The sequence below is a fragment of the Saccopteryx bilineata genome, chromosome 4 (assembly GCF_036850765.1).
Source record: "Saccopteryx bilineata isolate mSacBil1 chromosome 4, mSacBil1_pri_phased_curated, whole genome shotgun sequence".
Lineage (NCBI taxonomy): Eukaryota > Metazoa > Chordata > Mammalia > Chiroptera > Emballonuridae > Saccopteryx > Saccopteryx bilineata.
Window position 1 is genome coordinate 140,285,286 of NC_089493.1, and position 26,251 is coordinate 140,311,536.

Genomic DNA, 26,251 nt, shown 5'->3' on the forward strand with positions numbered 1-26,251 from the left:
TTTTTTAAGACTATTTCATGACACATGAAACTTTCAGTGTCCACACATAGACAGTGTGCCCACGCTGTCTGTGGCTGCTCTCCTGAGACAGGGCGAAAGGAAGAAGCTGAACAGAGAGAGACCTTTGGGCCCAAAAAGCCTGAAGTAGTACTTACTCTCTGTTTTTTTACAGAAAAAATTTGCTGATACCTGACTTGGTCATCACCCTAACTCAGTAATTTTCAACCTTTTTCATTTCATGGCACAAACTAATTACTAAAATTCTACAGCACACCAAATAGTGTATTTTTTGCCGATCTGACAGAAAAAAAGATAGTTTTAATTTTGATTCATTCACACAAGACAGCTATTATTGTGTTGGCTGTTGTCATTTTTTATTTGATAATCTAAGGGAAAAGAGGTCAGACATTGCATGTTTTCAAAATTGCAGCACACGGGTTGACAATCGCTGCCCTCATTTTACAGATGAGAAAATTAAGTCCCAAGTAGGCGAACTGAACTGTGCAGGTTGCACAGCTCAGCAGGAACCGTGTAGGTGTATTCTGCAACGTCAACTAGCCCCACCGTGTCTGGTGTGCCCTGACAGGAGCCACACACACACTCCTCATAGAGGCCGGGGCAGTTTTGCAGAGAAAACTAAACACTCAGAACACACGGACACGTAAAGTCTATAATTTCCTACAGTTTTAATTTGCATTTGAAATCCAGCTCCAAAAAATGTTTAAAGCCTAAAACATATTTGAACAACCTAAATAGACAGAAAGATGTCTCTGTATTTCTTTAGCACTTGATTACGTCCTGTGCTCAGGGTTGGAATATTAGTAGAAGCAAGATGGACCAGGCCCCTGCCAGCCAAGATCATAGAACTCATTTTAAGAAAAAGAGTGTGTGGTCTCTGGCCCCGGCCAGTTGGTTTAGTGGTAGAGCATCGATCGGCCTGGTGTGTGGACATCCTGGGAATCCCAGTCAGGGCACACAGGAGAAGCTCCCATCTGCTTCTCTACTCTCCCCTCCCCCCTCTTCCCCTCCTACAGCCATGGCGAGAATGATTCATTCCAGCAAGTTGGCCCCAGGCGCTGAGGATGAATCTGAGGCTTCCACCTCAGGTGCTGAAATTGCTCTCTTCCAAGCCACAGAGAAGCGGCCCTAGATGGACAGAACATCGCCCCATAGGGAGCTTACTATGTGGAAACCAGTCAAGGTGCATGCGGGAGTCTGTCTCTGCCTCCCTGCTTTGCCACCTCTCACTTAATAAAAAAGAAAGAAAGAAAAGATTTGGTTGTCTCCATTCAAGTTGGCACTCAAGCAATTTAGAAAAATTATACAAAGCCTGTTAGATGGAATACTGGGCTCCTCTAAGGGGCAGAAAGGAAGATTCCCAAGACTATCCTTTCTGAAATTCAGGTTGCCTCCACTGTCCAGCACAGGCCTTTCCCTGGCCCAGTTGTATGGGCGATATGAGGGTTGTGCTTGCTGATTGGCATGGGATTCCTGCCACTAGAATTTTCAGACACCGTCTCAGCTTAGTGGTCAATCCTCAACACCCTTGTAGTTATTTTCCACAACCTCCCCGTCACTCTATGAAAACCCCTCCAGTTTGACCCTCCAGCCTCATGCCTGCTTCAGAGCTTCCCCTTCCTAAACCAACAAGGCATAGACTCCAGGATCTGGGGGTGTTGGCTCCTGTTCTGCCACCCCACCTTTTCCCTCTCCTTCAGATGTCTAGCTCCTCCAGTGTGTTGGGGGGAGAAGAACAGACAAGAGTCTTTTACTGCACTGGTCACTATTGGCAGAGGTGGATTAAGGTCGGTTGAGTCTCTGGGCGCAGAAGAAAATATTGAGCCCCTTAAAAAAAAGAGACAGGAAAAATAAAAATGCATGTTAACCATATTTTTAAATAAATAAAAAATATTATGAGCTATTAATGTTAAAATTGCACATATGAAACCAAACTTGGTGTCATTAGAAAAAAGTGTTAAGTTGGGGTTTTGCGGGGCCCTTCAGAAGTCGGGGCCCAGGGCGTGTGCCGGCCATTAAATCCACCTCTGACTGTTGGTGACTCCCTGCTGGTCATCTCAGTTCCCCTGAGTAATGCCAATTAACCTTGATGCCCTCCTTCTCCAGGGCTGGCATCCAGATGCTGGCTTTCAGGTGGGGTGTATGTGAATTCTCTCAAGGGGTATGTCCCACAGTCCAGCTACTGTAGGACCTCATTCTACTCACTGCATTTCAAGTGGGACAAACTTGGCGACCACAGTGATATCATCGGGTCCCCAGAAGCCCATGCCATATACTAAACCAAGCAGTGGCAGGGCTGGAGCATCCCGTGTCTGCTGGGCCCGTTCATTCCTGACATTCGTGCTTTGCACCCTAGTCCTGAAAGGCCCAGGCCCTGTCCTTCTGCAGGTGCTTGTTTCACTTTTCTGCAGTGGTATCCCTGTCTCCCCAGTCCCGTCCTTACCTGCACCCCTGGCACCAGCCCTGGCACATCTACACTCATACTTCTTGTCTGACTTTATTCATCCACTTTATTTTATTTTTGGAGAGAAAGGGAAGGGGGGGGAGGGAGGGAGGGGGAGAGAGAGAGAGAGAGAGAAGCATTAACTCATTCAAATTAGTTCCATTTAGTTGTGCATTCATTGAGTGCTTCTCCTATATGCCCTGACCAGAGGTCAAACCCGGGACCTCTAGAACACTGAGTCAACACTTTGTCCACTGAGCCACCCAGCCGGAGTCCCGATCAGACTTTAAATGCCACTTCATTGGAGAAGCTGACCCTGAAGCTCCACATGGATTTGGGATTCCCTGTTAATGTTTGTATAAAACATTATTTCTCTTCATGATAGCATCACAATAATTGTGTAGTAACTTAAGTCATTATCTGTTTTCTCCAGTAGACTGTTACTTGTGTGGTACAAGAATCATGTTGGACTGATTCCCCAGCATCAGGCCTGGTGCGGAGTGGCAGTCTGTATAAACATATAAATATGTGTGAGGCGAAGGCAGCCACCTCGTATTCCTTGTATTCTACTCCAAAAAATAGGGTTCACGTATCTTTCAAATTCTTTTGAGTTCTTGATAGTATGTTATTTTAAAGCAATATAATTCCATATATAAAAATTATATTGTATGAATATTAGGTAAAATGATGTTGAAAAGGTAGTATAATTTCTTTTGTCCAGTGAAAGCTTAGTTTGCTGCATGAGTCAAAATCAATTCAGATATTTACTGAGGCCCTATCAAGTGCCAGGGACCTTGTCAATTGCTGAGAACTTGAAACTAAAAGATGTGGGTGCTGGCGTTAAGGAGTCGGCTTGGCCCAAAGTCTAGTTTAGTTCTCCAGTTTTAACTTTTTCTGCCTCTCGCCTCCCTCCTTCCTTTCCCTTTCATATATATCAATCCTAGGAGCTTTATTTCCAGCAGCTTGGAAAAAAAACTGAACAGAGAGCACTTTTTTGTTTTGGGGATTTGTTTTGTTTTGGGGGGGGTGTTATGGAGTGGTTTTGTGTGATTGCTACTTTTTTCTTCCTGGAAAGAAGAGTTCTTAGAACCCTCTGTATTCTGTGGGTTTCAGTGCTGAGGTCAGTACACATTTGGGACAATCCTGGGTGATACAAATGGGCTGCAAAAGTGCACATAAAGCACAAGTTTACAGATTGCAAGCTGTCCTGGTCCAGCGCATCTGTTCTTTTCAGATACTTATGTGCACTGGCATAACTTTTAACAAACACTAATATTAGGACAGTTGACTTTTTTTTCTGTATTTCTTCTGAAGCTGGAAACGGGGAGAGACAGCCAGACAGACTCCCGCATGCGCCCGACCGGGATCCACCTGGCACGCCCACCAGGGGGCGATGCTCTGCCCCTCTGGGGCGTCGCTCTGCCGCGACCAGAGCCACTCTAGTGCCTGGGGCAGAGGCCAAGGAGCCATCCCCAGCGCCCGGGCCATCTCTGCTCCAATGGAGCCCTGGCTGCGGGAGGGGAAGAGAGAGACAGAGAGGAAGGAGGGGGGTGGTGGAGAAGCAAATGGGCGCTTCTCCTGTGTGCCCTGGCCGGTAATCGAACCCGGGTCCCCCGCACGCCAGGCTGACGCTCTACCGCTGAGCCAACCGGCCAGGGCCAGGACAGTTGACTTTTTATAGGAAACCCACACCTGTTTCCCCTGGGGTTGCTCCACCGAGGTGACCCAAGTGAGGCAGTGTAGTTTCCTTCCTGTCTTCAGTGTTGTTGAAAGGATCATGGCTGTCTCCCCATGAGCTGCGTTCAGTAGCCCATTCCCTGTTCCTCAGGCTTTCTGGGAGTTGCTCAAGGAGATGAGGATGGACAGTTCACAGCTTTTATATCTCCTCATTCAGTTCCACTCCAGACACAGCCAGTCTGCTTCATTGTTCCCTTGCAGCGTGGCCGCCGAGTGGAGTGACTGGAAAGGGCAGGCTGTGTGGTGGAATCGGCTCTGGCCCCCAGAGCCCAGTCCCTGAGGAGTCAGGGCCTGGGCGGGTGGAAAGGAACTCAGCATCAGTCACTGCTCTGCACTGCATGGGGCCAAAGGGAGCTTCCTCTCATTGCACAACATTTTAGTGGTGTATTTCTATATCTGTTTGAGAAAGTGTTTGAAAAATCTTTAAGGCAAATAAAAATATGGGGTGACCAGAGAATGAAATCAACAAGATCAATTAGTACACAGATTTTCCCAGAATTCCTTAACTGGACATTTCAATTATATTGATATTAAATTAAATTTGATCTGAATTCAGAACCTTCTCTTCCTCTGATGCAGCTGTAGGTTTCTCGTGTCTCCCAGTTGCTTGAAGTGCTGAGGAATTCAAAGAAACCCACCATTTAAAAAATAAATAAAAAAAGAATAGAATTATAGAACTGGAAGGAAACTTAGAACGAGGTAATCCATTTTTTTTTTATTTTGTACGTGCAGATGGCCAAGATCCTGAGAGACTACAACACTTTTGTTGACAATCACCAGATTCTCATATCCAATATCTAAGTTCATTTCTCTGTGATTCTTATTCAAGATGAAATCTCGCTAATTGAAAGTAAACTGCAGTTTGGAAAAGTGCTTTTGGAGTGCTTTTTGTTCCTTATTACAGAATTGTGTGTGTGTGCACATGAATGCATGTTCTTCTGCAGTCACCATGGCTCTGACCCGTGGCCGACCGTGCGTGAGGCCTGGACAAAGCTCTATGGGCATCTGACTTTGACCACCACTCATCAGATGAGCTCTAATAGAGTCCCAGAGAAAACATTACAGCCCACATTTCACAACTCTGCTCTTCAGATGGCCATGCAGTACTTACTCTGGGACATTAGGCTTCCTCCAAATAGCATCCTTTCTGTTAGTTAAGAAGTGTACATATACTGTTAATAAGAGCAAATTTACTTAAGAAATATTCTGACTAGAACAAAATAAACTGTAATATAGTAAAGTCATTTTGTAATCTTTAGGACAGTGGTTTTCAACCTTTTTACACATGGGAACCCTGACAGAAATAGAAACACACAAAGAAGACAGTTTTATCTCACCACACCTAACAATGCAACACAGTATGAGCTGGTGCTTGATTTCCACATGTACGATGCACTGAAGACTACATAAGTATGGCTGAATGCTTTTTGTCTATTGACTATGATTTGTAACTGCTCTGTGTTGTGCAAAAAATTGTTCCAACAAACCTACAACTTCCAGAGATATCTAAGAAAACCTCAGTACTATTTTCATCAGTGATACAGGCTGATAAGTGGCAATCACCCTGAACAGAAGCAAATTCAACTAAGACCACTGAGTCTATAATCTTCATATGACATTAGGGTGTTTAACTCTTTCACGAACAGGCATGAAATTCCCGATAGATGGCACCAGTCTACAGACCAGCATTTGAAAAATACCCTTGTAGGGCATATTTTGCATTCCCATTTTTTTGTCTTCAGAAATTAGTAATATATTTTTACTTAATTTCCCTTTTTTTTTTTTTTCCAAACCTCAGCATATAAATAATGACCATATTCATGGAGAGAAGAAGGAATTTGTGTGCCGGTGGCTAGATTGCTCCAGAGAGCAGAAACCCTTCAAAGCCCAGTATATGCTGGTGGTGCATATGAGAAGACACACAGGAGAGAAACCTCACAAATGTACTGTGAGTACATGGCGGCTCAGGCTGGCCCTTGGGGGATACCTCACCCCTGGGGGTGTCAGGTTTTGAACCATGGGGCCTTGTGCATGGTGACTCCAGCTCAGGGGTGGTGAGGCTGGAGGCGGGTGCTATCTGATGAGGACGGGTTTCTGTCACAGAGGGAAGGCTAGAAGTGGAGAAGAATGCTGAGAGCTGAGCTTGGGGGTGACAGCCATCAGACCTGGGCTCAGCCAGCACAGTGGCTATCGGCCACATACACTTCTCAAGCACTTTTGAGGTGTTGCTAGAGTAAGCAGGGAACTAATTTTTAAGATTTAATTCCTTTTTAGAAAATTTAAATATAAACAGCCCCATGGTGGACAGCACAGCTATGCAGTGGCAGTGGCACCTGGGGCATGCATGCTGGCACTGGGAATGGATATCCACCCTGCTGTCCCCCAGCACAGGTGTCCACTCTGTCAGAGGACTTGGAAGGCAAGGGCAGGTGCCAGCTTCAACTTGAAAGGCTTACATTGACATTTATACATAAAACCTATATGGCTTTAGAGTTTTTCCTCACCCTCATAGTTCTCAGGGCCCAATGTCTGCCTAGCCACAGCAGGCTGGAGCTCCTGGAGGCTAAGCCTCTTTCACTGGGGTGCCCACTAGGCACACTGGGCAGTGCTCGCCCTGGTACTTGACATCTTAAACCCCTTTAAAAACATGGTCAGATTCCATGCCTTTGTGTGGACACAGAGCCATGTAATGAATTTTGTGTTGAATCTGAATTCAGTGGGAATTCAAGGAGATCAGTGAGCAGATAATGAAACCCATTGTCTGAACTGAGCGGTCTCTTAAGGAAAAGCCTCTAAGACTTTACTAGCTCTGAAAATGCTTTCTCTCCAACTGCCCTGAGTCCCACCTGAATCCCAATAAATGCAGAGGTTAGTGGACTTTTGTTCCTGGGTTTTGAAAAGCTGCTGATCCTCAAAATGTCAGTCTTCCATCAGTTTGAGGGAATGTTTAGCATAAGCTGTTATTGTGTGGAGTAATCCAGATTTACCTGTTGTCTTCAGTTTGAAGGTTGCACAAAGGCCTACTCGAGGCTAGAAAACTTGAAAACACACTTGAGATCTCACACTGGAGAGAAACCATATGTCTGTGAGCATGAAGGTTGCAACAAGGCTTTCTCCAATGCTTCCGATCGTGCCAAGCACCAAAACAGGACACATTCCAATGAGGTAAGGCATCCCCGTGAGACACACTTGGGGCCCAGAGGTTGTGGCCAGAAACAGCAAACCTTCACAGGGACTGTACCTGGTGAGAGGAGCCTGATGCGTTCCTCTTCCTCTCGCCTTTCCCCAGCATGGTGAGTCTGATGCTGCCAGGTACGGCTGAGCACGGGGCCTGTTTCAGAGAGCAGTGCTAATGAGGAGAGAACTTCTTAAAACCCCTGGCAGACAGGTTTCACTCTGTTCAGAACTGCCACCTATTGGTCAAACAGTAGGAGCACTTAACTTGGAGTTCATCCACTCGCTAGGCACGCAATAGCACGAGTGCCTGAGAAGGATGACCCTGTGAGCATGGCCAGCAGACCCCGTAGCAGCGTGTCGCCAGCTTCTCCCTAAACAGCCACTTTCATTTGCTCTCTCCAGGTGGCATATTCAAATGTGTTATATCAGAAAAAGACTTTAACAGAGCAACCAGCATTGGCTAAATATGATTTGCAGACATTCTGAATTGCAATAGATTGGGGAAGTTATTTGCAGAAACTGAGAATGGGTTCTAGCAGGTTATTTAAGACAACATATAGAGTAAAGGTTTGTGGCTAGTGGGTGGGTCCTGCTCTGCTGCTGTTATTTTTGGGTAGTTATCCCCCCAAAATTTCAGAGAAGCATAAGATGGAAAATGATTTCACGTTCACTTTGCTTACATTTTAATGCTTGCCTATCTGTAGACCTCCTACTTCTCCTTGAAGATCTAGCTCAAATCCTGACTCCTCTGTAAACCTTCTCTTGAATGAATCCCCCAGCCTGTTTGCTTGTCAGCCCTGAGAATGAGAAGTGGTTTTACCTAACTGCTTGCTCATCTGCCATTTTAAGACTCTAGTAAACGGAATGGTCCACCATTTTCCAGCTCCACAGTTTCTTTACCATCTGCCCGAATCCAGTGGGAACCTGCATGGTTAAGGCCATGGCACTACATCATGACTGTCATCTGGCTTCACAAGAAGATCATGAAGGGCCACCAAGCCCCTTCCTGGTCTTTTAGATGAAGAGTTGGGAGCAAATATGCTCAAAAACAGTGCCATGAGCCCTCTGGCCACTGGTTTGATGGTGGCAGAGAAGGTCTTCGCTAAGTTTCCCTTCAGCTGGAAGGGCAGAGCAAAAATGTCTTGAACGACATCAGCCACACTCACCTGGCCTCACACATGCTGGTTCACATACTCAGATTCTTTTGGAAAGATCAGGGTGGAATAAGGAGATGTCATTTGGATATTTTAGGAAAGATGCTGCATCTCCTTTTTTATGTCAAAAATGCATTTATCATGCTCAGCAGTTACAGTGTAATCTGTTGTGCTTGCTTGGTACAGAGTGTTGGGAAGCCTAAAATGGGCAAATCTTCAGAAACATCAAGTAGATTAGTGGTCACTGGAGGCTAGGAGGGGACATAGAGGTGACTGCCAATAAGTGCAGGGTTTCTTTTTAGGGTGGTGAAAATATTCTAGAAATTGGATGGCAATGTTTATACAACATTGTGAATGTAATAAATGCTTCTGAATCATGCAACTTTTATTTATTTATTTATCTATTTATTTATTTACTTGTGCAAGGCAGAGAGAGATGAAGGGAGAGATGTGAGAAGCATCAACAACTAGTCGCAGCACTTGAATTGTTCATTGATTGCTTCTCATACGTGTCTTGACCAGGGCTCCAGCCAAGCTAATGACCCCTTGCAATTTACGACCTTAGGGCTCAAGCCAGCAACCTTGGGGTCATGTCTATGATTCTGCACTTAAGCCAGCAAGCTTGGGGTTTTGAACCTGGGTCCTCAGAGTCCCAGGTCAGTGCTCTATCCACTGTACCACCACCTGGACAGGCTTAAGCAACTTTTAAAAGGGCTATTTTTATGATCTGTGAATTGTATCTCTACTTAAATGTTTTGGGGGACGTGATTAACTTAGAATTTAACTAATGTATTTAACAATATTTAATATATTTAAGTATAATTTTGATGAGAAATTTAGAGAGTATTCATTCTTATAGATTGTAGGCCAAGGTACTTTCTTGCTGTTGTGGAGAAACGTGGGTTGTGGGTATGGTAGGGTTAGCACTGCACCCAGTAAACATAGTCTAAGCTTTTTATCTTCACAGACTTAGAATATGTGCACAAGTGTGCTTGCTGTAATTGTGTTGTAGCTGAGCTCTCATCTTCTGAGAGGTGAAAAGTGCCATCTCAGAGCTCAATATCTGTTGTGAGATTAAATGGTATCTTGCTTAATAATCTCTTTTACTAGGCTGAACAGTTAGAAAATGTAAAAAAAAATTTCAATTGCAGTTGATATAAAATATTATATTAGGTTCATGTATAGAACATAGTGATTAGACATTTGAAATGATTAACCCTGGTAAGTCTAGTGCCCATCAGACATTAAAGTTGAGCAAGTTACCTAAAGTAAATTATTAACACTGAGCATAAACACATAACTAAAATTTTATTCACAAACATGTGAATTACTTTTCTGTATTTTTTGTTGCTGTTGTTTTTTTGTGTCAGAGAGAGAAAGAAACAGAGAGGGACAGACAGGAAGTGAGAGAGGTGAGAAGCATCAATTCTTTGTTGCGGCTCCTTAGTTGTTCATTTATTGTTTTCTCATATGTGCCTTGACCGGGGGGCTACAGCAGAACAAGTGACCCCTTCCTCAAACCAGCAACCTTTGGGCACAAGCCAGCAACCATGGGGTCATGTCTATGATCCCACACTCAAGCCAGCGACCCTGTGCTCAAGCTGGTGAGTCCACACTCTAGCCAGATGAGCCCATGCTCAAGCCAGTGACCTTGGGGTTTTGAACCTGAGTCCTCTGTATCCCAGTCCCATGCTCTACCCACTGCACCACCACCTGGTCAAGCACCTTTCTGTATTCTTTATACCAGGCTTGTCTTCGCATGTGAATGATGGACAGTTTCAGATACACCAAAATTAAGTTTGTGCCGGAAATACAGTTTGGTATAATCTCAGTCCTCTGTTAATCTAGATATCTTCTCTCATTTGTTTGCTTTCTTATTTGTACTTTCGTTGATTTACTAAACATGTATTGATAACTGACATGCCAAGCACTTTGCTGTTGTTGATGCAGCAAGAAGTGTGGCCGACGAGAGCAGGAGGGGTGGCTCCTTGCCCAGGAAACCAGCTCCATGCCTCTGCACACCCCGTGGCATGTGCTCAAGCCACACTAAGACATTTCCTTGAGCTCTGATTTGCTTGTATCTTCATCTCCATAAAATTCTAGTAACTCCCTCTTTCCTGGAGGAAATGTTCAGACTCCTCAGGCTTGTATCTGCTCTTACCAGGCCCAAGGCTGCTCTTGCCATGTTGGTCCTTTAGCATCATGACCATGAATGGAACCTTCCAAACAGCCTGTGCTTGAACAGCCATGGCCACATGCAGGAAATGGTCCCGCTGCTCGACCTTGGCTCAGGACACTTCTTTTTTGTAGCCTCTTGCCTACATTTTAGCCCACAGAATCATGTTCTCCTTTCACAACCCGGCTAGAGTGCCTCCTCCTAATGAGAGAGCTCTGTGTGTGGAGGACTTCCTATGTGGGGAGCGCTTTGTATGCAGTATCTTATTCAGCCAGCCGTACATGATACAGTGAGCTGGGTGTTATACCCAAATAGAGAAGTCTAATGCTTCCCACGGTCGTCTCAACTAATGTGGGATTCCCCGGGAGCCACTTCCTTCTGTAGCATTCACACTTTGTATTATAGATAAGTGCATGCTATCTTATTTTTCTTACCATATTTTATAATGCTTGAGATTAATTACTGTTGTATGTACACTGCTCAAAAAAATTAGGGGATCAGGGAACGTGTAGATACTCCAGTATGTTCAGCCTTTTGTATAGTGCATTTTCACCAATGAAGTAAAAGTTGGTTTTGCATCTCATTTGCATAATCAAACAACTTTCTTTGACTTGTCATTGCTTTTCTGATGTTCTTGGTTCTTGTTTAATAAAAAAATCAAATGATTCCTTTTTTAATCGCTTCATATTCTTTTTTGGGGGGGAGACTTTTTCAGAAGTGAGAAGCAGGGAGGCAGAAAGATAGACTCCTGCATGCGCCTAACCGAGATCCACCCAGCAAGCCCACTAGGGGACGTTGCTCCATTGCAACCAGAGCCATTCTAGCACTGTGATGCAGAAGCCATGGAGCCATCCTCAGCACCTGGGCCAACTTTGCTCCAGTGGAGCCTTGGCTGTGGGAGGGAAAGAGAGAGATAGAAAAAAGAGGGGGAGGGATGGAAAAGCAGATGGGTGCTTCTCCTGTGTGCCCTGGCTGGGAATTGAACGTAGGACTTCCACATACAGGGCCAATGCTCTACCGCTGAGCCAACTGGCCAGAGCCTATCGCTTCATATTCATTTTTGAAATAGCCCCTGGTTTTTGTGAGCAGTATGTATAACTTTGTGTTCAGAGAGTGCTGCATGCATATAGCAAGGATTATTAAATGTGTATTGAAAAATATTTTGGAGTAAATTCTTCAAATTCAGGAATATAAAGTTTCAGTTGCTTTTACAAAGTACCTTTCAGCACAGTGAGTCAGAAGGAACCCCTACGCCAGAAGTGGGGCATTCAGGACAGGAAACACAGAACTTGAGCTCAGAGGTCAGAAAGACCAACAGCATTGGCCTTCACCTCCAGTTATATTTCATTCTAGTCATGGATAACAACAAAATTTGGGGGCCATAATTGAGTTAATGTGTTCTGTTGTGAAGCCTAAGTTTCCTGAACCTGTGTTCTTAGGATTTTTGTGGCAGATGGTGTATACGCTCACGTACAAGGGCACTGAGCACATATTCATGTGCTGTTGTTACTGGAAATGTAGGAGTTGACAAACATTTGTAGACTAATTCCACTTATAGCTGTGTCCTCATTTCCAAGTGAAACCATAGTATCCACATGCATATGTTTATGGGAAGAATAAACTCTTCTTCAAACATGTAACACTGGCCTGGCTTTGTGTTTCCTACCCCTCCTCCAGTCCTCACACCTGTGCCCCATGCATCCCAATCTATCTGCTGTTGGAGCAGCCTGTCATGGCAGTGCAGAGCAAGCATAGGGCCGATGTCAGAATATTGTAAGGTAATAGCACTAGTCGTCAGAGCCATTCTTCTGTCTCTAATGCATAAAATTTGATGTGCTTATTTCCTTCTATATATAGAATATATATGTATATATGCTGCAAATCACGGGTGCTCCTGAATAGAAGTAATTCATAGTTAATGGGGATCAAGTCTGCCCTAAAGAATCTGAAATTTGGAGAGAAAGTCTCTCAGGATAACTTTCAGAGTCGTTGCTTCACTACATTAGGCCCTTTCATCATTTTAGGTAGCACTCAGTCTGTTCTTGGGCTTTTAGTGAAAAAGCATCTTTTAGACACATATACACTATGAGATAGGGCTTTTTTTTTTAATATAATGGATATATTGTATTGATCATGCAGTTTATTACTATTGCTTACCTAATAGCTTATCTTCCGGTATAGATATGTAGCTATAAGGATATACTCATATAAGCATCCCTGATTATATATATTTCAAGCCAAATATTATGTAATTTGAGTGACTATTCAGCTGCAAACATCCATATAATTTTCTGTGACTGCCTCTGTGGGCTTCACCGCTGGCCCACAGAGAGAATGAAGTGAATGTGAAGTGACAGACTTGAGCACTCAGGGGCCGTGCCATGGCAAGGAGCCCCCCCTCCCAGCACCACCCATTGGCCCTTTGCAGTTTGAGAGTGAGCTTTCACAGAATGTCTAACAGGGCTCTACGGCTTTGAAGATCAGAAAGGTTCTGGGTTTTCTGAGTCTTGACCATCCCCACAGAGTTGTAATACTACCCAAAGAACATCCTGTAGTGATACCTATCATGGAAGTTGTCTGTAGGAAATACTTTTATGCCTCAGTGTAAAAAGGACATTTTCAAAGGAGGCAGAGTAATAGTCACTCTGAGAACTAGGGCATCCATAAGAAATTTTTTCACACAAGCTCTCAAGAGGTATATAGCATTCCTCTGATTAAATGATGAGTTTCTTTTGTGTCATCATCATCACCATGTATCTACGTAACACCTACTGTGACTCCACAATACTGCTTCCTACTTGAAAGGATGAATGTTTCCAAGATTACACATATAATTTTTATGTTTGTAACTCTCCCCAGGCACTCTTTAAACAGGAATGTCATGAAGCTAGATTCTGTAAATCCTGGACAACGTTCAAGTGGCCTTTATTAAAACTTTATATCTGTTAGAGGTATTTGAACACCTCAAAGCTTTGTGAAAGTGCTTTTAAAGAAAACAATGAGCAGCCACAAAAGACTGTTGTTCTAGAGCATGATCACCATCATGACAATCTGTTGTTTCATTCTCATGGCATTTGGCAGAAACCTTATGTGTGCAAAATCCCAGGCTGCACCAAGCGCTATACAGACCCGAGCTCCCTCCGGAAGCATGTGAAGACAGTGCATGGCCCAGAGGCTCATGTCACCAAGAAGCAGCGTGGGGACATACATCCTCGGCCCCCTCCACCACGAGATTCCGGCAGCCAGTCCCAGTCCAGGTCACCTGGCCGGCAGACTCAGGGAGCCCTTGGTGAGCAGAAGGACCTGAGCACCACTACCTCAAAGCAAGAGGAATGCCTCCAAGTGAAAACGGTCAAGGCGGAGAAACCCATGGTATGTCATTCACTTTCCCTCTGATTTTTCCAAAGCTACCTTAGGTTAGTTAAAGGAACCGGAGAGGGCACACAGAGGAAGGGAATAGACTGCCCTATCCTCACTGCCTCAAGTTGTCTGATTTGAGGAAGTCAGGAGCTCAGTGGCCTGGATTGCTTACTCAGAGTGCTCTGCATAAAATAGCTCAGCTCAAAAAGGAGTTTCAAGGTTTCCTAAATGGTTTTTAAAATCAGTCTGCAGCTATACCACCTTGTGGCAGGTAGAAAGACCCAATTATCAACATTTTCATTGTAATGTAGAAAATCATTCATTGGTTCTTTCTATAAACTGGTTTTCTGTCTTCTTTGCCCTGAGGGACCTCAAGATAAAAAAGCCACAGTCCCTGTTCTTTAGGGGTTTATAGTCCAGTGGGATATTCAGACCAAAGAACAAACACAACTCCATGTGATGGGACTTTAATAGACATCTGTGTAAGAGCATTCAAGAGGGGAGCTAACCAGCTGTACAAATTGAGGACAAAGTGGAGGAGGAAGAGGCAGAGATAGCTGCCAAGGTCAGCAGATAGAGCCTGATAGAGCCAAGCACCAACCGTGGGACTTCAGGGCAATTTGCAGTATTAAAAAGGGGTGAAGATATAAAGGGATATGCTTTGCTGCTGACTTTTTTAAAAGTATAACTCTGTGCCAGTCTAGAGATTGGGTTGATAGACAAGACCATTTCTGCAGTGGTGCCTTGAACCAAGGAAGTGGAGAGCGTGGGCAGAATAGGAAAGTCATCAGCAAAAATCTTTATGGTTTTGTGACAATTAAGATAGAGTATGCTATTGTTGCAGGTTCCTTCAAGTTTCCTTTGTTTCATATACTATGTGCCATAATGAAACATCTACGATTTTACAAAAAACAAGAAAAAGGGAGAGTAGCTGTCAGAGGAAACTCAGTATCTTTGTATTTGGCCATATGTTTAATGGAGTCAGCTCTATGAATGTGTTAGGTTCTAGTCTGTCACTGTCTGGAGGTGGAGGAGGGTACCAGGTAGACGTCACATGCTTAGACTACAGATGCGTGGGAATGATCAGCAGGCAAACTTGCACTCAGTTTGAGGAAGCACTTTTTTATTTATTTTTTATTTTTTATTTTCTTAAGTGAGCAGTGGGGAGAGAGACAGACTCCCGGATGCGCCCCAACTGGGATCCACCTGGCAAGCCCCCTATGGGGCGATACTCTGCCCATCTGGGATTGTTAAGCACTTATTTAAAATTAGACAAGTCCAGCAATTGAATGCACACCTGTGGGTTCCTGAACAATGTCACTGTGCAGCAGCACGTGTGGGCAGAAAATAATGTGTATACAATTCTAGAATTAATGGAGTAAAATTTAATGACTTACTTTGTCTTTGAACTCTTACGAGTCTTAATGGCATTAAATGTAGCCGCAAATAATGCATGTGTATCATTATTTCCCAGTGGGCAGCTATACTTTGCTTTTAAAAAACATCTTAGTAAAAGGTTTGTATGTGTATTATGACTGATCAATATACTTTAATCAGGTCATAAAATGTGTTTTATATACATTTCTTGGGAGCATTTATCAACCTCCTAAATTAAGATCTACCTGTATAATAATTATACAGAACATTAAACAGTTCATCCTTAATGAAATAAGAAATGTGAATTTGTGGTCTCCTAGATTATGTCATCGAAAGACAATGTTTTTAAGACATTCTAATAGCCCAGAGTCTCTTATACCTTTAATGTATATCCATGACTCAAGAAAATTTGTCCTCTCCTCTCCAAACATCCATTATTTAAAAAGAAAATTTGTAGAAATGATAATTTATAGCAGTTTGTTTCAGTGACATCTGAGATGTCACAAGATATAAAATATTTTATACAGTAACTAAATCATAGAAACATAGGGCCAAAAGAGATCACGGAGACTGAGACTAGGCCCATATTTTATAAGTAAGGATACTGAGGCTCAGTGATGTTAATACATTAATCAAATTTCCATAAGAGACTATTATGTATTTTTATGTACACACACTTATGGATATAAGTAGATATCTTTATAGACATTTACTAATGCACATGAGATTTACATTTCTAATTTTTTTCTGTAAAATTCTATCTTTCATTTGATCATCATGCTAAAAGTTAAATTCTTTCTTCTTTTTTCTTATTAATCCAATACCCCTTCCGTAATGCTCCTAAATGTCTTGTTCTCACTTCCTAAGGACAGTGGGTAATAAGGTGAGGGAATTTTGGCTTCTTTGCTCTTTTTGTTCTGTTTTCATTCAATTTAATTTTTATTCATTTCATTTTTCTTTAGTTTTTGTGCTTTGTGATTCCTTTGATAGTGAACATTACTCAGATTGTTTTAAATATAGAAGCACTGTATTTTGAACATTTAGCATGTGGAAATGTGGAGTTAAATGATAAAATTCATCGTTCTGTTTGTCTAGGTTTTCATAATAAATCACACTGGGGCTGACCAAGCAGATGTTCTCAAAGACTGTATCGACTAGTGTAAATCCAGACCAGACATGCGTCACCTTCTTTGAGGAAGATCTGGATACACTTTTTTTGTTAGCAGTTTAACCGGTATTTAAATGTCTGAGGTCCTTCAAGCAGTTTTCTAATTATAAGTGGATGTGTGCCTTCCTCCATGCCCTGCTAAAGCATGTGTCTACATGTGCTACACACATGCACGTGGTTCCACACACTCTCTTACCTGATGGTCCCGAGTAAAGGGCATCAGAATCCCTGGCTGCCCCACGAACTTGAAGCAGGAGCAGGTAGCCTGGCATGCCAAGATTACTGAAGCAGAAACTTAAACAGGCTTCATGAACTCATGATCAATTTGTGTTTCTTACTTTGCTCTGCTTGGTTGCCCAGGACAGACTTGGTATATCATGTGGCACTCACTTGATAAGTGTTCATTTGCTCGGTGTGTATACTGTGATTGCAGAAAAAGTGTGACCTGTGTCTCAACCACTCCTGCCAGCACTGTGCACGCCACCTGAGAGGCAGTAGCTGTAGTCAGTGTGTGTAGCTCCCTCCACAGAGAAGCTGCTCTGTGGGCTGCTGTCAGGTCAGAGAGGCCAGAGTGACACTGGAGAAGGTGCCACAGAGGTGGGAAGCCAGCTGGGCCCGGCATCTGGACTAACTAGACCATTGATGTGACTCTGGGCAGTCACTCAGCTTCTCTGAACAGCACTTTTCTCATCTATACAAGAAAAGTTAGGCCGTTTACTATCCAGGGCATGAGTGGAATTTTAGATAGAACAGTTAGTTGTAGGTTGTACTGACTGCTCATTGCCAGCCATTTTATATGGTGATCTCCAGACATGGGGACAAGGAGCCCTCCACTCCCCATTTGCAGAAGCACCTGGAGGGCCTTTTCTCTGATGCAGAATCAGTGGGCTGGGTTAAGTTCCCATTACATTGTAGAATTATCTTCCACAATCCACTTGCTTGGGATAAGGCAGTGTTGTCCTAGTGAAATGCTAAGGGCACTGCAGGCTTAAGGGGCTGTGACCTGAGCCTTGCTTCCTCTTTAAGTACAGCGGAATTTAAGTGACTGGAGTTTTACTTCTTACTACAATTGCCTTTACCTGTCTCTAGCTTGGGGTTCTGTAAAGTGGGCAAATGTAGAAGGAAGGGCAGAGACTACAGAGAGCTTGGGAAGCCAGCCCTGAGCAGTGTGGAAGATCTTGCTCCTTTCAGGAAGAAGGCAGTGTGAGTCCATGGAGTGTGACCTCCATGTGCTCATTAGCTCTACAGCATGGAGCCAAGGCCAAAGCCATCCAGGGGAATGATCACTAAAGCTCTCTGAGCCAGTCAGTCACAGGTAGGAGCCTTGTATTCTCAGTGTGCTCTCAGGGCTTCACACTTAATTCTCCTGACAATCTCTAAGACAAGTACTTCATCCTCATTTTATAGGTAAGAAAACTGAGCTTCAGAATGGCTGAGTAATTTGCCCAAAGAATAAAGTCGTGTAAGTGGGATTGGAACCCAGGAGGCATGTTACAGAGTTGGCATTTTGGACAGGGTTCCACAGTGGTTATCATACCAGTCACACCACTTCTAGCCCTCCCTGCTGTCCATTGCTGCCCAGTGCACATCTGTGTGGTGGTTCATCAGTCTCTGTAGTTGAGGGAGGCTGCCTTCATTAGCCAGAACATAGTTCTCATCCAGCCCACTAAGTATGCTGCAGACCTTGGTTTGCATACCTCCTGTTATTGCCTCCCTCTCCTGTTTCCTTTCCAGCAACATTTCTCTCCTCTTCTTTTGACCCCAACAGACATCTCAGCCAAGCCCTGGTGGTCAGTCTTCATGCAGCAGCCAACAGTCCCCCATCAGCAACTATTCCAACAGTGGGCCCGAGCTTCCTCTGAGCGAGGGAGGTGGTGTGGGAGACCTCAATGCCATCGACGAAAGCCCAGTCATGGACTCGACCATTTCCACTGCAACCACAGCCCTTGGTCTGCAGGCCAGGAGAAACCCAGCAGGGACCAAATGGATGGAGCACATAAAACTAGAAAGGCTCAAACAAGTGAATGGAATTCTTCCACGATTAAACCCCATCCTGCCCCCCAAAGCCCCTGCAGTCTCTCCTCTCATAGGAAATGGTGAGTTCAGCATCAGACTTCATGCCTGCTTAGGCTTTTCTAGTCTTTTAAATGCAGCCAGAGTACTGTGAGTGGAACCAGGCCATCAGTTTTGTTTGCGAACTTTTCCATCAATCTTAAAATTATGCTGCATTCATACATTTTAATATTGCCTTACTAGAGAGCCCATATTTTGTTTTATTTATTTTATTTTATTTTATTTGGGGGGGGGAGAAAAGAAGGGAGAGAAACCTGGGACCTCAGCATCCAAGGTCGATGCTCAATCTCCTATACCACCACCGGTCAGGCTGTAGAGTCCATATTTTGAAAGCAGGCAGTGACAAGATTATACTGAAACAAAAGGAAGACTGTGCATAGCTCATATTCTGATGGTGAAATCATAACTATTAGGCCAGGTAGGGAAATCCCAGCAACAAAGGTCAGCACCTATCTCTTGTTTCTACATCTAAAAGTAGAAGATTAGCAGCCACCTTACTGAAAGTTGTTCAGTTCAGGGAAAGGCAAGCAACCTTTTGCACTGTCAGCTCAAGTCAGCTTTTGCTTCTGAGATAACAGTAAGTTCCTGGAGCACATCCCGAGGATGACTCTCCCCACGTCACCACTCAGGTGTGTGGCAGTTTCATAAGCTTTCTGTCACAGGAAGCCTTAAGTCTGGACATGAACTTCTGGAATGCCTTTGGTCTGTAGACACAACTGTTCGTTCTGCCCTTGCTCTAGGCCTATGAGGAGCTCGAGTGATCCAGACAGTCCTTACTGTTTTTTTTTTAAACAAGGGTCCCAGAACTTGGCCCCTGAGCTTGTAAATAAATTTTTATTGGCCTCCAGCCACACCCACTCCCTCAGGGTGGCCTGTGCCCTTTGGTACTGCACAGCAGAGGGGGGCAGCTGTGACAGACTGCAACGCGGGGAACTGGAAATAGCTACTACCTGGTCCTTTTACCCTTTGCTGAGACCTGTTTTAAATCATCCTGAAATGAATTCATCTCTCCCACACTTTTCTCTGTAGGCACCCAGCCTAGTAACAGCTGCAGTTCGGGCGGGTCCATGACCCTCCTCCCAAACAGAAGTGACTTCTCCGGGGTAGATGTCACCATGCTGAATACGCTCAACAGGAGGGACAGCAGCACCAGCACCATCAGCTCAGCGTACCTGAGCAGCCGCCGCTCCTCGGGAATCTCCCCTTGCTTCTCCAGCCGGAGGTCCAGCGAAGCATCCCAGGCCGAGGGCCGACCCCAGAACGTGAGCGTGGCTGACTCCTATGACCCCATCTCTACCGACGCCTCACGCAGGTCCAGCGAGACCAGCCAGTGTGACGGCCTGCCCAGCTTGCTCAGCCTCACGCCAGCCCAGCAGTACCGCCTGAAAGCCAAGTATGCTGCTGCCACAGGTGGGCCACCACCCACACCACTGCCCAACATGGAAAGGATGAGCCTGAGGACTAGGATGGGCCTCCTCGGAGATGGCAGGGAGTCTACGGGGACCTTGCCCCCTGTCCACCCTCCCCGGAGATGTAGCGATGGTGGAGTTCACAGTTACAGCCGGCGACCTCTGCTGTCCCAGGATGCACTGGGCCACAGTGTGAGAAGGGCCAGCGACCCGGTAAGGACAGTCTCTGAGAGCCTCTCCCTGCCCAGGGTGCAGCGTTTCAGTAGCCTAAACAGCTTCAACCCTCCCATTTTCCCTCCATCTCTGGAAAAGCGTAACTTAGTGCTTCAGAATTACACACGGCCGGAGGGTGGCCAGTCCTGCCACTTCCATTCATCTCCTTGTCCTCCAAGCATTACTGAGAACGTCACCCTGGAGTCCCTGGCTGTGGACAATGATGTGCTCCTGAATGATGAGGACTTCTTGCCTGATGATGTGGTGCAGTATTTAAATTCCCAGAATCATGCCGGGTATGAGCAGCACTTCCAGAGTCCTCTATCTGATGACAGCAAAGTGCCTCATGGGCCCATCTTGGGGAGTGGGCATGGCCACTTCGACCAGCCTGGACTGCTAGCCAGCCATGCCAGCCAGCAGTACCATGAGCTGGAGCAGCCTTGCCCCGAGGCCAGCAAAGCCGACCTGCCCATTCAGTGGAATGAGGTCAGCTCGGGCAGCACCGACCTCTCCTCCAGGCTGAAGTGCGGCCAGCAGTCCACAGCGCAGCCAGCGCGAGCCTTCGGGTTATACAGCAGCGTGCGTGCCTACCCACAGAACCCCTTGGGGAACGGGGCTGGCCCATCAGGGCTTTGTCAAACCCTCGGGGAGCACTGCAGTGCCTATGGTGGGGCCGAGCACATGGTGGGCCACAGCATTGGAACTGGCACCAACAGAAACGCCTTCCATGAACAGTCCTATAAGGTCCAGCAGTATGGGAACTGCCTTAACAGGCAGCCTAGGGCTCTCGGCTCACTTGATGGTGTCTGTGGTGCTGGAATTCAAGTGGCCAAGCTGAGAAGCACCACCGTGCAAGGGAGTGGGAGCCAGCCAGATTTCAGCCTGTCGGTGGTGCCCAGTGAGTCAGCTGGCAGCACAGTGAATGGCATGCCAACCCGATACCCAGTGGGACAGGGGGACTTGGCTCATCAGCTACTCAGTGACAGCATGCACCAGCAGGGGGCAGGCCGCCCCGGGCAGCAGATGCTAGGGCAGGTTAACGCTACCTCACATATCAGTGTGTATCAAGGTCCAGAGAGCAGCTTGCCAGGGCCCTCTGGCCTCGGGTGCCAGCCATTAGGATTGGCAGCTGCCAAGGGCTCCCAGCCATGTACTGGCTATGGAGGCAACAGGCGCCAGGCCATGCCAAGAGGCAGCCTTGCTCTACAGCCAGGACAGCATAGTGACACAAGTCAGGCCTGCAGGGCCAGTGGCATCAAGATGGAGATGCAAGGGCAGCCCCATGGACTCTGTCCGAATGTGCAGAGCTACTCTGGTCAGTTCTATGACCAATCTATTGGCTTCAGTCAGCAGGACGTGAAAACTGGTTCCTTCTCTGTGGCAGAAGCTGACTGCCTGCTACAGGGGACCAGCACTGAAAACTCTGACCTTCTTTCCCCAGGTGCTAACCAGGTAACAAGCACAGTCGACAGCCTTGACACCCATGACCTGGAAGGGGTGCAGATTGATTTTGGCGCCATCATTGATGACGGGGACCATGTCAGCCTGATGAGCCCAAGTATCATTCAGGACCTTTCCCATAGCTCATCCCGCCTCACGATGCCACGAACATCCCTTCCATTGCCAGCACTGTCAGTGAGCACCACCAACATGGCCATTGGGGACATGAGTTCTCTGTTGACCTCCCTTGCAGAAGAAAGCAAATTCCTTGCAGTTGTGCAGTAGGATAAAAGAACTGCCAACCAACGTGAAACTTTAGGAGTTCAAAAGGTTAAATTGAGTCAGTTTTTTGCTGGTTTTAGTTTCTTATGTATTTTAACAGTCTCATCTCACCTGACTGGGGTGTGCTTCAAGTATATTCCTTTTATGGAAAAGGACTCTGAAAAACTCTGAAGTATTCTAGGGAGAAACTGTCTTCCATTTCTGTTTGAATCAGTATTGTTACACTTGAACCACCCTCTTTTTAAAAAACTGTAAGTCTTCCCCCTTGTTAGTAAACCAGTGTAAACGTGTGATGCGCGTGTTCTTTCTTCTCGGAGGGAGAGAGGTCAGCCCAGAGGACTGGATGTGCTTCTGTGACTCAGAGCAAATAGGAGTTAGCATGCCGTTGACCAAGGACTTCAAAATCCACCTTTTATCATTTTTCTTTACATATGCTCAACATTTGTTTTTTGTTTTGCTTTGTTTTGTTTTTTAATTCCCACATTGGGCACAAAAATGGATAGTGAGATTAAGAATTTTTGGTGGGTGAACAGTAGCGTACATGACAGATTTTTGACGTGTTCAGGGCATACTTTGGACAGTTGCCACAAGTAGAAATTTGGGGCTCTTGAAATTAAATAGTTTGCTCACAGTGTGGGTTTAAAATTCTCCCTGTCCCACTGTGGTTTGTGGGTACGTCTGTATAGTCGGTTCTCAGTTACCTGCTTTGCCTCCTCTCCCTCTCCTTGTGAACGTCAGTGCCGTTCAGCATTCCAGTGAGGGAGGACACTCAGACAGGAACATTGCTTCTTTCATCTGTTCTGTTGAGAAGTTTGGTAGGTTGTAGTTTGAAGATGTTGGGTAGAATTAGTTTGGGGAATATTGTGGGTTTGCTGTATTTGTTGACTAGTTCCATCTCTTTACCATTATCATAGATAACTGAGAATTGATTCTATGTAGTTTTAAGTATAGAGGTATTTAAACAACCTCACAGCTGGCTGTCATTAACATATACTAATCCCATATAGTGAAGGACTGCTTCTATTCTAAGCACACTATTTTCAAGGATTTGTAAAATTTAGTTGTGACAGAAAAAGCTCACATACAATGATAATTGGAATAAAGTGCTTCAACCATTTTTTGGTATTTGAGTGACTACATAAGATCTTCAGTCGCTTTATGGATATCTTTTCATACTCAATTCTATTAAATGCTGCATCCACTTAAGTTAAATGTTCTCTGCAGTTCTTAATGTGAGCTGAATCTGTTCTTTTGTTTTGGATTAAAACATTTAAATATTTTAAAAATGCAACTACATCCCATGTGCTGTTGGATATGCATAAAAAACGTACTATATGTACACAGAGTGCATGGATCATCCAGCATTTTGCTTTAAAAGATATGCAAACTGTTAACACCTGAGACTACCTACTATCTTCTTGTTGATCCTGGAATTGGATTTATCCAAAGTGACTCGTGGTTCAGTTGTGTGGCTTTGCCCCTTTACTCTTGACATTTAAATTAGTGTTAGAAAGGCAAAACCAGGTACCATAAAGCAGGCATCCCCGAACTACGGCCTGCGGGCCACAATGCGGCCCCCTGAGGCCATTTATCCGGCCCCTGCTGCACTGCCAGAAGGGGCATCTCTTTCATTGGTGGTCAGTGAGAGGAGCACTGTATGTGGCAGCCCTCCAACTGTCTGAGGGACAGTGAACTGGCCCCCTGTGTAAAAAGTTTGGGGACCCCTGCGTATTTGATAATAGAATGAATGTTAGGACCAGCCCATTTTTCTCATGTTTCTGTTTTCTCACTTGGACCAAGAATCTCAGCATGGAGGTGAATTTTCCCTTTGGGGCTCTGTGGCTGAGACAGATGGATTTGCCTTCACTGGATGCCCTGGTCCACAGAGGGCTGCGAGAGGGCCCCTCATCCTGTCATGCGCCCACATGAGGCACTTCTTTTAAATCAAAGGATGCATCCACTTTGGAACAGAGCTCAGAAGCAAAATGCAGCTACTGATCTGAGCTCACCAGAGTTGAATGTCTACCACTTTTCAATGGGAAAAGCAAGGCTTTTTCTTTTCTTCAAACAGGTCATGATCTGGTCACAAAATCAGTTATTAATTCCCTGAATCTCCTTTTTCCACAATCCTCAAAATCCCCAGGTCCCGGTCTTATCTCTCTTCTGTGGTTTGACTTGACGGCTTACCTCACTGTCTGAGTCCCTGCCTCAGCAGTGTTCCCGCTGTGCCTGTGACTCAGTGTTCTCAGTCCCTGTGACTTCCCACATCGTCTGTCATCTTGTGCCTCTGCTTCTTTCCTGTGGTTCTAGGTGATTCTTGGGGTTGCCCCACTTCTTTGTGTTTTCTTCGCAAACTTGTTTTCCTTGCTATTGTCCTTAGGTTTGCAGGAGACACTCACACTTCAGCTCCATAGGTGGCTTCTCTCAATCTGGGAATCTCAGAAGGAGGGATCTGTTATGACAGTCAGTGGCCGGAAGGTCTTCTGCGACCACTCACAAGTGTCCTCCCTGGACAAGGATCGCTGCAGACTTGGCATCCCCTACAGCGGGATGTTCCCCTAGCCTCCAACCTTCTCTCCACTGACTCCCAGATGTCACATTCTACTTTGAATATGGGCTCAGACCTAGTATTCCTGATTCACATCTTTGTTAAATGTGTTTTTACACATCAAAGCATTTTGTTTTAGTTTCTAAAGAAATACTTAGACTGTCCCTACTCCTCACACATCGGCTCAACCTCTTCAGCCACAGATTTTTTATTCTTGCGATGTATGTGCCTTATTTTATGTTAATTGTATGGATGCAAGGGACCATTTGGTGTTGCCCAGTCAGAGCTTGAGGCTGTGTGCCCCCAGCCAGCTGAGACTTGATCAGAGCACTCTGAGCTGTCTTGGAACCTGATTTTGTGTGTTGTTCTGAACCGATAAGAGGATGTTTTCTTCTGAAAGTTACTGTGTGTATCCTGTAAACGTGTAAGATAAAATACAAGTTCATTTTTTTCACCGGTTTTTAGATTTTTAAAGATGCATAATCCTTTTTTTAAAAGAAAGCCATGTAAATACATTTAAGTATTGTAGGCATAGTGTCCAGATGTGGCCGGCCCAGGCCTCCTTTGCATCTGCCTGCAGCCAGAGCAATGCCACGCCCACCCCCAGCCCAGGTGGAGCCGCCACAGATGGACTCAACTTTCACTTGCAGAACCACTTAGTCCTTTTGTAACAAAAAGAAAGAACAATGTTTCTTACAATGTCAATAAAAGACTATTTGTACTGAAATTTTTAGTGGGATGCTTATTTCATTCATAGCTGAATGGAAAGAATGCTTTCTTTAGAAGAATCTAAAGTCTGGTTTTGGACCAGATGCCCCAGACAAGCCAAGTAGACTGCTGTTCTGAGACCCAGATCCCTCATCCCTAATGGGGACAATGAGATGCTGACTTGGCCTGCTGGCAGGCTACGGACATGGTCCCGGGCACTCTGCTTAGAACCAGGATCATTTTTATTACTGTATTGCTTTGACAAACTCTATGCAGAAGGATGTGAATAAGGTTTAATGGCTAACAACTTGTCCCTCTTTTATATATTACCTTATTTCAGAGGGTATAAGGTATAGCACATATTAACAGAAAAGCTTTTATGTGGCTTTTAATTAAGTGACTTCAGACAAATGTAAATGACTTAGCTCATTTATTGTATATTTCTTTTTGATAGTATTCTCATAAAAGACCCCAAACAGATCCCCTTCCTCTGTCTGAATAGCAGCAGATGTCTTGAGCCAGCAGCCATGAGCACTGGGAGTCAATGTCTCAGGACTACACGAGGGGTGGGGTCCTCCTGCACACACCTACCTGCACGTGCCCCAGGGAACCAGTCTCCCCAGCAGGGGTTGTGCAATCATAGGGATGCCTCACACTTTTCTAAGTCACAAGAGCAATTTCCTAACACAAACTCAAAATTATTTGCTTTCATAACTAGATCCCTCATATAAGGTGCCCAAATGAATTTTGCTTTAGGTATAAATTTTCAGCTTACAAAGATGAATACCATGTAATAAGTCAAGATAAATAAGAGAATTGAGCCTAATAGACCAGAGAAGGGTGAGTGGGCTGCATGACAGACTCCTGTGAGTCTGGGTGAACAGGCACGTGTTGCCACACACAGTTTGTGTAAAAGGCACCCCTGCGAGAGAAGCTGTGTGACGTAAAGTGGTGCAACTGCCATCCAT

General features: G+C 45.0%; 1 protein-coding gene across 3 annotated transcripts in view; it reads left to right on the forward strand.

The window, feature by feature from the left end:
• The window catches only part of GLI3 (GLI family zinc finger 3), a 376,015-nt gene extending 350,790 nt beyond the window's left edge, over positions 1–25,225 (forward strand). For all 3 annotated transcript variants that reach the window (XM_066272080.1, XM_066272082.1, XM_066272081.1), the window contains 5 exons: positions 5,997–6,146; positions 7,199–7,363; positions 13,787–14,077; positions 18,379–18,706; positions 19,713–25,225. In XM_066272080.1, the coding sequence (XP_066128177.1) occupies positions 5,997–6,146; positions 7,199–7,363; positions 13,787–14,077; positions 18,379–18,706; positions 19,713–22,030 (3,252 nt within the window). In that variant the 3' untranslated portion in view covers positions 22,031–25,225. The remainder of the gene's footprint in view (positions 1–5,996; positions 6,147–7,198; positions 7,364–13,786; positions 14,078–18,378; positions 18,707–19,712) is intronic.
• The last annotated feature ends 1,026 nt before the right edge of the window (positions 25,226–26,251 follow it).